General features: G+C 39.1%; 1 protein-coding gene across 2 annotated transcripts in view; it reads left to right on the top strand.

Annotated features, from left to right (window-relative positions):
• Positions 1-16,471, top strand: part of USH1C (USH1 protein network component harmonin) — a 112,645-nt gene that overhangs the window by 58,513 nt on the left and 37,661 nt on the right. The window contains exons 13-15 of one of the 2 annotated variants that reach the window (XM_034770196.1): positions 733-798; positions 9,364-9,488; positions 13,626-13,699. In XM_034770196.1, the coding sequence (XP_034626087.1) occupies positions 733-798; positions 9,364-9,488; positions 13,626-13,699 (265 nt within the window). Of the gene's footprint in view, positions 1-732; positions 799-9,363; positions 9,489-13,622; positions 13,700-16,471 lie in introns of both variants that reach the window. The other variant, XM_034770194.1, reaches the window with a different exon arrangement.

The raw sequence follows: 16,471 nt of genomic DNA, 5'->3' as shown, positions 1-16,471 counted from the left end.
GATGCTTTTTGCATTAGTTTACCTAGTTACCTTTCTTTTATCTTTGTTTATTGAGAGGTGGAGGGGAGAAGCAGCACATGTGTCTATATTATTTTTTCACAGATTTCCTTGAAAATCCCTCATCATTTCTCTCTCATTTTAATTTTGTGGCAAAGCATATAGTCCATGAGCTTGCCTTTTCCCTTAGAGTTAGCAAAGTTACTGTGGAATTCAGAGCCATCATCGGGGACTTCTGTCTTGGGCCTGGTGGGCCATTCAGTTTCCCTGGCTGTCAGTTAGCTGGGACAGAAACCATCCCTCCATGCTTGAAGTGGGACATCAGTAAACCCCATCACCTGCAATATCATTACCCAATGCCCTATTTTCATTGAGCAGGGCAGTCAGACTCAATCCCATCACAGAGAACATGGTTGGACAGCTGCAGAATGTGCTAAAAAGTTATCTTTGAGGGTCAGAGTGGCTTCAGAATTTGTGTTGCTCAGGTGGGCTGTGGAGACCATCGGGAATCATCAGGCAGGTATGATGAGGGCTAGGAATGTTAATGAACCCTTTTTTAAATGTTGGAAACTCATGTGTCAGGTTTTCCCAGTGCGTATTTGTTCTCTCTCTCTCTCTCTCTCTCTCTCTCTCTATATATATATATATATATATATATATTTGTTTTACACTAGCATACACATGACAACTTATTTTTCTCTAAATGTTCTAAATGCAAATTTCTCTGTATTGCAGAAGGAAACTGGAGATTTCTCAAAAGGCTGCAGAAGAAGAAGAAAGATACCGTAAAGAAATTGAACAGTAAGTAATCATCCTCCTGTGCTATATATTTTGCATAATACACATGTAAAGAGAAATTAAATACTAGAGTTTGTGTAAAAAAAAAAAAAAAAATTGTCCATGAAAAAATTGGGGCTCAATGAAAATTGAATTTTTTCAAGTTTGAGTGACCAAAAACTGAAAAAAATTGTATAGTCAAGTGAAAAAGTTCAGTAAAACTTCATATTTTTGCCCAAGCATCTCAAATTTTTCAGTTTTCAACAAAATCTCTAAAATCTTCATAGAAAATTTTTGATGAAAAGAAAACAGTTTTCCATTTTCATCAAGGAATAAATGGGCAAGGAAAAAAAAGATCAACCTTTCCTTACCTGCTCTACTATATACATTTCATATCTGAATGAAATTTATCTTCAGGACTGTGAAGGTGCTGTTTTAAAGCAGCTTATGATAATTCCAAATGTAGGGCATACGAAAATGTTTTTTCTGAGTGACATATGCTGGAAATCTCTGCCAATTCTACAACGTCCTGGTGATTTCTCAAAATTGTAGATGATAATTTCCTAACTCAAAGAAGTGTTGCATCCAACATAGGGGAATTCTCTATTAGACCTCACCTTGATAGATAAAGAGGAATTGATTGCAGCACTTAAACGTGGTTTGTAAGGTCCAGTGACCATGACTTGATTATATGTGTTGTATGCAAACAATAAAGTCCAAAGCAGTGACATTATGTACTGGATTCTTTATAAGGGCCTGTTTTATAAAGCTGAAAATAACTGTGAACCAGAGCAGATGGGAGAAAAAACTTTAACACAAAAATGTTAATGATCATTTGGAACTGTTTTAGAACATTTTATTAGATGCCCCAAAAGCCACAGTTGAGAGTTAAGGTTACCTGGGTTAGAAAAACTGCCTGCCTTAGAGGGGTAGTTGAAAGAAGCAATAACAATAAAAAGATAATGTATAACACATGGGTGGGGGAGAAAGGGAAAGATGATAATATATATAAGTCAGAAGCTAGAAATTGTAGAAAATTGGTAAGGGAATCAAAAGAACTCAAAGAAAAATCCAGCAGAGTTAAGGACAATAAGGAAGAGTCTTTATGATAACAAGAACAAAAGAAACCCTAAGTATGATGTTAACGTATTACTAGATGTAAATGGCAGAATTGTCAATAATAATGCAAAAAAGGCACAAATGTTCAATACATTTCTGGTTTGTACATTGAAAAAAGCAAGGTGATGATGTATTCATATCATAGGAGGTGACGGTGGAGGACAAAATAGTTTCCATTTTTAAAGTGACTAAGAAGGATGTAAAACAGCAGCTACTCAAACATGTCTGGATAACTTGTATCCAAGACTTTTAAAAGAGCTGGTCAAGGGACTCTCTGGACTGTTGACTTTTATTAAATCTTGAAGCAGTGGGGAAGTTCCAGAGGTCTTGAAGAAATCTAATGTTGTGCCATTATATAATAAAAGGCTAAATAGGCTGAGCCAAGTAACTATAGGCCTGTCAACTTGACTTCCATCCAATGCAAAACAATAGAGTGGCTGATACAGGACTTGATTCATACACAATTAAAGGAAGGTAATATAACTAATGCCAACACTGATTTGTGAAAAATATCTTGTTAAATTAACTCTCACTTTTTGAAGAGATTACAAATTTGGCTCGCAAAGATGACAGTGTTAAGAGTTTAAGAACGGCCGTACTGGGTCAGACCAAAGGTCCATCCAGCCCGGAATCCTGTCTGCCGACAGTGACCAATGCCAGGTGTCCCAGAGGGAGTGAACCTAATGGGCAATGATCAAGTGATCTCTCTCCTGCCATCCATTTCCACCCTCTGACAAACGGAGGCTAGGGACACCGTTCCTTAGCCATCCTGGCTAATAGCGATTAATGGACTTAACCTCCATGAATTTATCTAGTTCTCTTTTAAACCCTGTTATAGTCCTAGCCTTCACAACCCCCTCAGGCAAGGAGTTCCACAGGTTGACTGTGAGCTGTGTGAAGAAGAACTTCCTTTTATTTGTTTTAAACCTGCTGCCCATTCATTTCATTTGGTGGCCCGTAGTTCTTATATTATGGGAACAAATAAATAACTTTTCTTTATTCACTTTCTCCACACCACTCATGATTTTATATACCTCTATCATATCCGCCCTTAGTCTCCTCGTTCCCAAGCTGAAAAGTCCTAGCTCTTTAATCTCTCCTCATATGGGACCCGTTCCAAACCCCTAATCATTTTAGTTGACCTTCTCTGAAACTTTTCTAGTGCCAGTATATCTTTTTTGAGATGAGGAGACCACATCTGTACGCAGTATTCAAGATGTGGGCGTACCCTGGATTTATATAAAGGCAATAAGATATTCTCCGTCTTATTCTCTATCCCCTTTTTAATGATTCCTAACATCCTGTTTGCTTTTTTTACTGCCGCTGCACACTGGGTGGATGTCTTTAGAGAACTATACACGATGACTCCAAGTTCTCTTTCCTGATTAGTTGTAGCTAAATTAGCCCTCATCATATTGTATGTATAGTTGGGGTTATTTTTTCCAATGTGCATTACTTTACATTTATCCACATTAAATTTAATGGAATATAGTTAGACTTCTGTAAAGCATTTGACTTGATACCACATGAAAGTTTGATTAGGAAACTACAATGATATAAAATCAACATGGAACATATTAGATCAATTAAAAACTGCCTCACTGAGAGGTCTGAAAATATAATTGTAAATAGGGAATCATCGAGCTGGTGTGTATCTAGCAAGGCCCTACCGGGGTCAGTTCTTGGCCCTATGCTATTTAACATTTTGTATCAGTGACCTGGAAGAAAACATAAAGTCATTGCTAGTAAAGTTTGTAGATGACACAAAGATTGGGAGAGTAGTAAATAATAAGAGAACAGGTCACTGAGCGATCTGGAACACTTGGTAAACTGAGCACAATCAAAATATATGAGAATCAATACAACCAAAGGTAAGGTTGTACGTCTAGGAACAAAGAACATAGGTCAGCCATACAGCATGGGAAACTCTATTCTGGAAAGCAGTGACTGAAAAAGACTTGGGGGCCCTGGGGATAATGAGATGAATATGAGCTTGCAGCACAACGCTGTGGCTAAAAGGGCTAATGCAATCTTTGGATGTAAACACAGGGGGCTTTCAGTAGGAGTAGGGAAATTACCTATGTATTTGGTCCTGGTACAACTGTTAGTGGTATACTGTGTCTAGTTCTGGTATCTGCACTTAAAGAAGGATACTGAAAAATTGGAGAGGATTCAGAGAAGAGCCATGAGAATGATTAAAGGAAGAGAAAATATACCTTATAATGAGACACTCGAGCTCAACTTATTTAGATTATCAAAAGGGTAAGGGGTGATTCTGATCAGTCTAAAGTAACTACATAGCAAACAAAAATTTGATGATAGAAAGCTCATTGTTCTAGCAGACAAAAATATAACTAGATTAAGTGACTGGAATTTGAATCTAGGCACATTCAGACTAGAAATAAGATGCAAATTTATAACAGTGAAGGTAATTAATCATTGGAGCAACATACCAAGGTCTGTGGATGGATCCTTCATCACTGGAAATTTGTAAATCAAGAGCGGTGGCTTTTCTAAAAGAGTTGATCTACTTATAACCACAGCTATTGGACTTAAACCAGGAATTAATTCAAGGAAGTCCAGTGGTTTGCATTATGCAAGAGGTTAGACTAGAAGATCATAATGGTCCCTTCTGGCCTTAAAATCTATGAAGGCTTTCTGGCAGCCCATCCATCAACAGTACCAAAAAGCAAGTTGGACGCAACTATCAATGTAATTTAAATATTGCTGTACATTTAGAACTGGAGGGGGAAAAACTAACCAATCACTATGTGTTTCACTGTTTTAATGTACGTTATCACTTTCTCTTCTGAACAATTTTGACAAATTATATGATAGTATGAAATTGGAAAATTAGTGTTGGAGATTTCATATTCTATAATTGTTCTGATGCAGCTTTCTCTAACTGTAATTGACTCTGAAATATTCAGACATGCCTCTCCTGTCACATTAAACAGGTTTCCACCTGTGTCATTTCATTTGACTGCTTTTGATCTATCTATATTAGAAGCTGAAATCCTGCACAACAGACAGGGCATGCGCAGGGCTCTCTGAATCAGTGATGGCATGTTGGATGCCGAACGGAGTATATTTCCCCAGCTGCCACGACGGCCATCGGGGACCAGAGCAGTTTCTGACAACCCCAGCATTGGGGTACAAAAATGCACATACATATACCAGCCATCCCCACACTGGAGTCTGTGTCAGCACAGGGATGACTTCCGTCAACGATGTTTTCCCATTCTCATACTATATTGAACAAATTGCTGCAATAACAATGAAGGATGCTACACAAGCAAACAAAGAATTCCTTTTCGAAAGTCAGCTTTTCTGCCTCACAATCGTGATGAATGCCTTTGGTATCTGCAGACTTCATTTGAACTTCAAAACCATTGCACCTTTGTTCCCACACATCTCTCTTCCTATTAACAGTCTGTCTTGAAGTCTGCTAATAGTGTCAAGCATTTCTATAAAGAGCTTTTATAGTTTCAAAGTGCTGTACAATACAAAAGTTAACTAATTAAGCCTCAACACCCTTCCAAGGTAGGAGAGTATTGTAATCCCTATTTTAAATATGAGAAAGGAGAGAAGATAAATGACTTGTCTCAGACTATGTAGCAAGTCAGAGGTAGAGTAGGTTTTACTACACAGGACTTCCTGACTACCAGCTTCAGGCTCAATCCATTAGAACATGCTCCTTTCCTATGTTAATAGCTTGAGTAGCCTTTCACTCCCCTTTGAAAGACTGAAGAGCCTTTTCACTGAAACTCTTTCCTTAAAATTGCTGCAGTTATCAGGTTCTGCTGCCTAAATTATTGTGAAGCTGATGTATCACCATACCTGAAGTTCTTTAAGTAACCTCAGTAGCTTTATTTCAGCACTTCACGAATGCAACATCAGCAAGTGGAGTTTGCAGCTTACAAGCTCTGCTATCATTAGTGTTCATGCACATGACAGGTAACATTTTCAAAAGCACCTAGGTGACTTATGGTATGTCTATGCAGCATTTTGGAGAGAGCCTCCCAGCCCAGGTCAACAGACTGGGGCTATCCGGGCTTGCACAAAATAGCTGTATAGACAGCGCTCTGAAGTTTCAACTCACACTGGAGCTCAGGCTCTGAACTTATGCTCCCAAGTTACCTGGGTGCTTTAGAGCATGTTACCCACAATAACTATTTCAGGCCACGTGGTTGGTTTCAATGAAGAGTTTCAAAGGCTTCAGCAAGCAGTGCCACCAATACTCTCACTTCAGTGGGGTGGTACTTTGAAAATCTCTTATCAATCCTTGTGTTCTGAATGTGAACTGAATGTGAATACAAGTCTTTGCCTTAGCATCTCTCTCTGTAGCCTGCAGCCTTTCCTGGCAGAGCAAACTCTATTTAACAAAAATCCGTAACTGTACAGAATGAGTTATGCCCTGTAGGCTGCAATTTCTTTACAGGAACTAGGAAGATGGACCTTCCAAGGAAACTGTTGGCTCTGTGTCATATGTTAGTAGTAGTATTTTATGAATCACCTTTCTGGCCCTCTTGGCATATTGTTTTAATATTAAAGTCTACTCTACTAGCAATTACATTAGCCAGAACATGCAGGGCAACCTCTAAGTTATTGGTCTTGACTCTGTTCCTACCAAATAATTTAATTACTAGACTAAACCTCCTCCGATGTATATTCAGTAGAGTCCTCTGCCTTTGTGTGAGGCTTTTTTAAATCTTTTTTTTTTTTAGTCTTTTAACTAACTCCAAAATTGTTTATTTGTCATGTAATGCAAATAGCAGCAACAGCAGTGGCTATATGAGATTCAAATGCAAAGTCCATAAATTAGGGTTATCCTGTGGATCTGTGACACTGGAGAACTTTGCTACCATAAACCAGTGAATTACACTGTGACATGCCACAATTGAAAATACATATTTTACATCACTGAGAGGTGTGCTCTATGCTACAAAATTCAGCAACAGTAGAAATGCTGCATTATATTCTTGGATTGTGTGTCACTTGTGATTGCAGCAATCTTTAACAAGTTATGAGAAATGGGAGGAAACGTTATATACAGTTATTCCTTGTTCACACATTTTTATTTTACTATCTATTTTTATTTATTAGCACAATGCGCAAGAGTGTGCTTGGCATGTTGCCGTACAGGTAAAACAATCTCCATCTCAGTAGTTTTACAATCTGATTGCAGATGTGACCCAAAACGACAGAGCTGATAAAACAGTAGAAAGTGGGAGGATGGAAGGAGTTAAATCAAGAGGATTAGAGGGTTACTCAGCTAAAGCTCTGGACAGCATGGTGGAGCAAAAATTGTTTTCAGAAATATAAGGAAAGTGGAATCCTTATGATTCACTTCTTGTAATTGCCATGGAGGATGTGACTCCTGAGGAAGGATAAGTCAGATATATTGTACAGACTCTGCAGTTTCAGTCAAACATTGTTTATTTGTCACGTAATGCTAATATCAGCAATAGTAGGGGCTATACTGTGTTAAAGTCTCCATCATCAATCTAGATGTTTTTGCCTCTAGGCACTGAATACATGGCTAGATTGGTTCTGACCCTAGTTCAGGTCAGTAGGCAGCCTCCCACACACACCTGATGTAAATCCCCATTTAGCTCTCCAATCGCCATTTTACTGCCATAGCTCACGCACTTTTGTATTGAGCTGGATTTCCATTTTCGGAAGAATATCGGCTTGCCATGAATAACCCCTCAAACCTTGACATTTAATCATATTGTGTTCCTGTTTCCTTTTATTGTTTAGGTTTTTTGTAGGAAGAGTGGGGGGATGGTTATGTGTACACCAGCTTGGACTTTTGTTGTTGTATGGATTAAAACATAAAATAAGTTTATTAACTACAAAAGGATAGATTATAAGTGATAGCAAACAGATCAAAGCAGATAACCTAGCAAATAAACAAAACCGCAAACTGAGCTTAACATAGTAGATAGGTAGGATATGAATTAGCAGATTCTCACCTTGAGTGAAAAACAGGCTGGCAGATTCTTAAGGCAAAAGCTGCCTTGGCTCTGTAGCTTGGGTTGCCCAGGTTTTCATACACAGGCTAGAAATTCCTTTAGCCTAGGACCATCCATTCCCTCCTGTTCAGTCTTTATTCCTCAGGTGTGTTGTTGTACGGAGAGTGAGGCCCCATCATGATGTAATTTCTCCCTTTTATATCTTCTTCCCACTTGTTGGAAAGCTCTTTTGCTGTGACCTGGGTCAAACAGTTCCCATTGTCTAGTGCTATCTCTGAGAGGTTTCTGTTATACACAGTTCCTGGGGTAATCCTTGTGCTTGTGTGCATTTCCCCAATAAGCCATTAACATTGTTTGGCCTTTTTACTGTTGTACCTGAAAGGCTGCTTGTGGGTGTTTTCAGCCTCACAACATGTTTCAGTAACACATATGTAGCCAAACTTCATAACTTTGCATACAACGATAGCACACACAATCCAACGAGATATTAATGTCTAGCAGAGCAAGACTTTTAGAATGATACCTCACAAGGCATTCTTTGTACAAAATATATCCTAATTGCATGACAGTGGTGAATATTGTGATGCCAGGGTGTCATACATGGATTCTTTTAAACTAGTTTCTTTATTTTTCTGAACTCTCCCTTTCTAGAGTGTCACAGTGTTCGTTTTTGTTAGAAGTACTTCTCCAGACACGATGAATTTAATTATACAGTGGTGTCACTGTTTAGTTGTCTCAGCTATAGTTATTTCTTGAGCCAACTCCTGTCAGGGTACAGCTACTTTTTTTGTGTGCTCTAGCTATGCCAAAAAGCAATAATTTAAATGGAAATAAATCATGTAGAAATAAGACACACATTTTTAACAGTGGGGACGGGTAAATATTGGAATAACTTACTTAGGGATGTAATGGAATCTCTGTCACTTGAAGTCTTTAAGTCACAACAGGTTGTCTTTCCAAAAGATATGCTATAGCTCAGACAGAAGTTACGGCCTCGATGTAGAAATTATTCGGTGAGGTAGGTTCCCTGTTCTGGGTTTTTCAGGCAGGCAGACTAGATGATCATCATAATCCCTTCTGGTCTTAAAAATCATTGATTCTATAAGGTGTTCTCCAAGCCTTACCCCAGTGTGCAATTCGACCAGTTTATACGTGGGTCTGTCATGCTTGTATAAAGGCAGTGACTTGTATTTTGCATGAGTTACCTCCGTATCTCATTAGTATTGAAACACAAAAAAGTATATATTCTCATTAGAACACAAACAAGAAGAGTTTGCTTATTATTTCAGTGTGTTTTCTGTTCAGTTGAATATATTAGTTGGACCAGAAGTGAAATAGTAGCCATTGCTATATGTTTAAAGTTTGGGTTTTTAGCTGAGTTGGAAGGAAATGGTTTGTATTTCAAATTAAGAAAAATAAATAATTTGTAGTTTACAAAGTTATATTTTTAAATGAGAATTTCAAGAAATACTTTTCTTCTATATGTATTTAGGATAACAGCAGAAGAAGAGAAATTTAAAAAGGAATGGGAAGAAGATTGGAGGCCTAAAGAGCCACCTATGCCTGTAAAAACTGTAACTGCAGACGTACATCCAGCCCCTGCTCCTAAACACAGAAGTAAGTGACTGATTCCATCCTAGTCAGTGGGCGAAACAGTTGTGTTTGAGGAACAATATTATGACTCAACAATGGTCATGGAGATGGAGTGTTTTCACCAGTTCAAATCTAACCTATGTCAGCCATGACTAAAACTTAACACCTGATGGCTGTTTGGAGCTCTATGAGAGATGAGTTTAGTTGTCTCCATCCAGTTCCCATTTAATAGACATCTGTCACAAAACTCACTGCCACACTAACTGTCAGCCGTGTGCACAGTCTCAGCCAAGAAATGTGTTGACGTGGAGACTGCACTTCCTACCATGACGATGAGCCCTCTAGGTCAGGGGTGAGCTGCATCGTGGGGGCGGGGGGGTGTATTTTGCTGTTGTCCAGGCTGTTTCTATTCAGGGAGCCTCAGTCTCCAGAGATGTCAACCTGGCACATTTCGTGTGCACTAAAAGCAAGATTTTCTTTGAGCTGTTCTCAATCAGAGTTGCTATGTGCTCACTCTGAACGCTTTTGAAAGTCTAGCCACTTCATTTAGGTGCCTAAAAAAAACTCAGCTCCCATTTGAAAATCTACCCAAAATTCTTATACAGCATGTGTGTGTGAATGACTTAGATGGAAATATGTTGCATTCATAGTTTTATTTTAATCTCTTGGCCTATGTCAGTGCATAATGAATTACAGGATTTACTGGCATTTTGCTACTTGGGTCCCATTTCGAAGTTTTTCTGATCTTTTACTTTAAATGAGTGTTGAGCTTTCTGTATCCAGTAGACATTCAGAAAAATACTGCAGGTGACTTGGTTTCATTTCCCTATTTGACATCTTTGACTTGGGAGAGATCTTAAGAGATGGAGGGATAGGATGCAGAGACGTAATGCTGTACTTACAGCTGAAGACACAGTGGCTTGGTGCTCTGGCTTTATTACTGGGAGAAAAGGGGAGGGTGTTCGTTTTTTTTTTTTTAAAGGCGAAATCTATATAGAACTTCCTGTTTTTGGCAAAGAGAGACTGGAGCTACCACTAGAGCTGAGGGCAACGTGCAGCTTTCAGCTTTTTGAGGGGGAGGGATAGCTCAGTGGTTTGAGCATTGGCCTGCTAAACCCAGGGTTGTGAGTTCAGTCCTTGAGGGGGCCACTTAGGGATCTGGGGCAAAATCAGTACTTGGTCCTGCTAGTGAAGGCAGGGGGCTGGACTCAATGACCTTTAAAGGTCCCTTCCAGTTCTAGGAGATGGGATATCTCCATTTATAAAAAATAAAAAAAAAGCTCATCTGAGCTTTACCAACTGAAACATGTGGATCACCGTGGTCCAAGTCCACATGAAGTATCTGGTTTGTGTAAACCACTGCCAACCCTCCCCCTCAACTAGGACCCCAGACGCCTTACTTTTTAAGTCTTTGGAGGATGTGGGAATCTCTGCCTGGTGTCCTGTAAACTCCTTCCTGCTACTTATCTTTGAGGAGAGAGTGGTTATCCATCTTCCAGCACCTTCAGGTGATGCCTGGTAGGAAGATAATAAATGAACACCTTGTCCCCATCCAGGCCCACTGTGAGGCTGCTTGCCTCCTGACACCCGTCTGCTGACTCTGACATGGTTCTCAGCCCAGCAAAGCACCATTTGCAGAGTCCTGGGAAAGGGCATACTGCCTATTTATTGTACATAGAGCACTGAGTTAGTTATGGAGCTTTGTTCAGCTTCAGTGATACAAACCTCCCAAGACTTTACCTCCAAACTAAAAGGTCACACAAGTTGGTTGTACATGTATGGGACGATAACTTGGTATCATTAATGTGCATGACATCCCTGGTAACTACCAATTCTTCCACATGGATTATACTGCACATTTTATATCTAGGTGAGGATTTCTATGTGGCTAATTGAAGATGTCATAGCAGTCTAAACACATTGCCACAGTTTGCATCTATAAGATTGTACTACACTTTCTAATTCTTACAGCCTCTAGTCTTTAATTTGTGACTGTCAGTTTAGCAGCGTGTTAAGGTAATAAGGGAAATTCAATATTACTCATAGCTTCCTGTTTCTCTAAGGTGATCAGATAAGGACTCCTACAAAGGGTGGCAATAATAATGTGAGTTGACAGATTCGTGCCAGTGATATGTTAAGGCTATCCCTCAAAACTTCTTTAACACCAGTCTGCAGAGCGCTTCCAGGTGGTTCACAGTTTCCATCTTGATCTGCATAGAAAAGGAATGCCAACTCCCCAGCAGCACCCTCATCCCTCCTTGCCCAGACCTGGCAGAGCTCTGTGCTAGGGGACCGGGAGAGGGAGGAGACTGAGTGAGTCAGGGCAGGACCAAAGGAATACATATTCTTTCCACCCCTACCTCCAGTCCACCCTTGTAGAACCTTACTTGGGGCCGCATTATCTTTTCTGCATAAGGAACGCCAGGATATGCCGCCAAGGACCAAAGCTGATGCATGGGCCCCAATCCTTGCAGATTCCTAGGGGCCTGCTCTGTTTGAGGATGAGCCCTGGACCATTTTCTGCAGGAGGAGATAAGCTCCATTCACCTTATGGGAATGTTGTGAGCATAAATTATTCCCCCTGCTGCTTTCCACATGGGATTGTGAAGGGGTCGGCTCTCCACAAGTGTGCATCCTTGTGTCTGGGAATTAGCTTTCATACCATCTGGTGCCTCTTCCATCAGTTGCTCCAACAGTTGTAGTAAATATCTGTTCTTAGCAAATTATTCCCTTCAGTTTTTATACTTTACTGAAACCTGTTCTGAGTTTTATAGAAAGCGTGACTTAAACTTTCATTCTTCACGTGAAGAATGACTTTTGGAACTCAGGGTTTTGACTGATCTGCTGACTGTTTGCTGTTGGCATTCTGATGATTTTGCAAGTGGTATGAAAAATGAGACTGAAAAATGAGGATTGAGCTTAGGCCCTTCTATGCTAAGGCCCTGATAAAGCAAAGCACTTAAGAATCTGCTTAACTTTAAGCATGTGAGCAGATCTACTTAATCCTCAGTGGGACCACTCACATGGTTATAAGTGTGTACTGATTTGGGGCCTAAGACCTTTGTCTGGCACATAAAGCAAATACATTAATATCTTATGTGGACCAGAAACTAGAAGGAGACAAACACTCACATCTCCTACTGTGGATTCCATAAGTCTTGGACACGTGTTCTTCACTTTTCAGTTGTCTAATCCGTTCACACTGTGGTATCCTTCCCCCCACACACACCTTTTCTGCTCCCGTTCCATCCTTTCGCCCTCTCTTATTCCTCACTCCTCCTTTTCCCTCCCCAGAAAATAATTTGTGAAAATGTTGTAGCCCTTACTAAGACAAAACTCCCTTGAAGTCAGAGGGCATTTTGCCTCAGTAGGATTTATCACAGGGAGCGGATCTGTTCAGTAAGAAACTGCTGTTTGTGCATTCTAACTTTTCATAGAAGTTCCCATTAGCTGTAAGCCTGGCTGCTGGACTGAGCTTTTCAAAGGCAATTAGGATGGTTTGAAGCTTAACTTCTAGATAAAAGGCTAAATCAGGAACTGGCTAAACTAAAAAAGCCCAGATGCTTTGAAGCACTATTATGCACAACAGGAAGTAGGAAAGTAGTACTGGTAAGACACTAGACTGGAGCTCAGGCAATCTAGGTTCAATTCCTGACTCTGCCCCAGTATTCCTGCATGATCTTGTGCAAGTTGCTTAATCTTTATGCCTCAGTTTCCCAGTCATAAAACGAAGGTGTTGATATTTCCTTTCTCCCACTGTTCATTTCTCTTGTCTATTTAAATTGGAAGCTCTTTAGGGCAGAGATTTGCTCTTACTGTGTTTGTGCAGTGCCTTCTGCAGTGGGGCCATAATCTATGGTCTACTATAGTATAAGGGAAAGCGGTGGCGTTTCTCTCTGAAGTTAGACCCGAGATAACTGTTGATGGTCAAACTTCAGAGTAGCCACCAGGTTCCTCACCCTGCCTAGCTACAGTGCATTGCAGGCCATGGTGCTGTATGAAGACCTTATTTTCTTCAGGGTAAACCAGGAATTGCTTATACCTTGGTTTTTTTCATTATATTTACAGATCTCAGTGCGGTTCCCTTTTTACCTTGTGGAAACCTCAGTTACCCTATCACTTCTCTGTCCTCATTTCCTCCTTCCTTTGTTTCTTTAGTAGATTTAAAGGGAGTTGCACATGACCAACTTGCAGCAGATGACATGGATGGAGTGATCACGAAGCAGAACAAACAGGTTTGCTCTTCAGCCTTGGCTTCCTATCCTGATTCAGATTCTTCATACATTTCGTTTCCTCTTGACAGTTAGTCTTGACACTGGACTGAACACTTTCTCCTCTTGCTGCTTTCAGTTGCTAGGTCAGGACCCACAGTCCATTGGATGGTAAATGCTAGCAAAATTACAGCGCTCAGAATACGTATTGCTGCTACTGTGCTCTAGAGACACCTGAAATGAATACAGACACTGTCAGTAAATTTTAAAAAAGTGGATGCTATTAATTAAGCTTTGTATCATCAGCAGATTTATATACAAAAATAGAGTTACTGTATGTCCTATGCATTACCCAACAGTATGGTTTTAAACTTTATGAACTTGGCTTTAAGAAAAAAAAAAATTTTCCTCTTCCCCCCTCTCCCCCCCAAAAAAAAACAAAAATACTTCATATGGGGAATGAAGGGTTTTGTTGTTTCCCTAAATGTTGTGCACAAGCTTGGATGTTTTTGAATCATTTATTTGATTTCATTCAATATGTTATTGCTAACAAATTGTTACAATGAATATAAAGCAATAGGCATGACAATGTGCATCTAATAACAATAAGAATGACTGTCAGGTTTTGTATAGAGGCTGTCTGTTGCATCTGTTTCGTTTCACATAAAAAGTGTATCAATAAGGTAAACATGTTAGTAAATGTACAGATGCTGCTTTTTGATCAAATTTGATAAAGGAACTGTCATTTAATACCATCATTTAATACAATGCAACACTGCAGACATTTAATACCATTATTATTTTGCCTTCAAATAGCTTTTAACCAGTTACATATGGACCCGGGTTGATCTAAACCAGTTCTGGATTTTTCTCCAGCAAATATTTTTCCTTTGCTTTTTTTTATAGCTTTTGGATGGTTTTATCGATATGAAGGGAAATTTCCCACAATTCGCAAGGTACAAAGTGTGTAGAGATATAAGTGAAAATTTGCTGTGGGTTTTGCATTTGAAATTACTTCTTTCTCTCCTCTGTATTTTTTTTAATAAATTGTACAGCAATGTACATTTATTTCTAAGTGTGGCACTATGTGACCGACTATCTTACTTCATATGGATTCAGTATATTCAAATGCTTTCTCATTTAACATGTGCATGTACAAGCAAGTTTCTTTGGAGTGCAGCTAGAGGGGCTGATCTTTGAAGTACTGAGTGCTCTCAACTCCCACTGATTGCAATGGGAATTGATAGCTAGCCATACCTTTCAGGAGATGCTCAACACATTGGAAGACTGGACCAATGGGATGCTCCCCTTTGCAAATCTTATGCTCCCCATAAGCCTTTGAAATAGTGCTTAAAAGGGAGATTTTCAGAGGCAAAAAATAAATGGGAATTGAGTGCCTAGTTCCCATTTGTGCCTTTGGAAATTTACCAGTAAGTGGGAGCTTACGTAGTGAATAGACCTTTAAACAGAAATGAATTTGACTCATAATGGAAGAAAACAATCAATACATACTTTTAAAATTTGGTAAACAGGGTAGTATATTTTAAGTATCATCTCTAAAGCATGCAGTAGTGTTTCAAATAATATTCTGTTCCTCTTGGTACATTCTTCTTCTTTTCTTTTTCAGTATCTTTTGACACTATTATGAACATTATATTACTGGTTTCAGAGTACCAGGTTGATGATCAAAACCAATTAGGGACTTAATTGTGGAGCCATCATAGAGCCAGAGCCAGATCCTGCATTGCTTCTACATCAATTCATTTATAGTTTTGGGTGTGCAAGGAAATCCGGATCATAGCCTGGACTTGTCAGCTATATCTACCAGTCACCATTTAAAAGGTCATCTTTTACTACAAGCCACAATTATTTCTGTATGCATAGGATAGGAAACGTCTGCAACTCTGCAACATCTCAGATACCACTTGTTGCTGTTGGCTAACGTTAACATGTCAGTGCTGACCACCATGTGGACTCAGAAATGTATCTCATACTCAAGCCAACATCAGTACAGTTGGTTATATGGCAGAAAAACAAAAGGTGTGCTGTAAAAGTGCAAATTGATTTTACTGCCCAAGTTATTCTGTATAATTATATGCTTTGCCCCTCTATATGTTTAGAAGTTCTCAAAGCACTTGGAAAATATTAAAGGGCTAATCTACCCACTATTGAAATCTACGCACACAATAGACTACAAACTTGAAAAAATATATTTTTAATCTAAACTATTTTTATTTTGTGTGTCTTTAAAATGTTTCAGCCCACACAAAAACAACAAACCAATTTTTGTAAAAGAAATTCACTTCCTATTAAAGATATTTTTAGTACAGAGCAAATTGCAAACAGCGAATTATGAATCCATTAAAAATGATCTATGGAAGGGTTGGCTCAGGCTCTGTAGAGTTTGACTTGAGCTATGGTAGTACGTTCAGCTAAGATTAATGGGAACACATTGCTGTTCTGCAGCACCAGTATCATACAGAGAGCTCAGTGTGAGTCTTCATCTACCGTTATAAAATGTTACCATCTATCACATGAACCATGCTATATTTACCATTCTTTGTAAAGAATGAAGTAATGTCCCAGTGAATGGTGTGAACAGTAACTAGCTCTAAACAAAACATGAAAACGTTTGTAATACAAACTAAACATCATGGCTAAAACACAGGCATTAGAAATTAGGTGTTTGCTGCTACTAAATCATTTTCATGACATAGTCATTTTACCTATTAAGGTTAATCTTTGCGACAATAGCCAAATTAATTGTGAAGCAAATACAATACAAAACCTCACTGA

This window comes from Trachemys scripta, chromosome 4, assembly GCF_013100865.1.
Source record: "Trachemys scripta elegans isolate TJP31775 chromosome 4, CAS_Tse_1.0, whole genome shotgun sequence".
In the NCBI taxonomy this organism is placed as follows: domain Eukaryota; kingdom Metazoa; phylum Chordata; order Testudines; family Emydidae; genus Trachemys; species Trachemys scripta.
The sequence above is the reverse complement of the archived record's forward strand: the minus strand, read 5'-3'. Positions and strand labels throughout refer to the sequence as shown.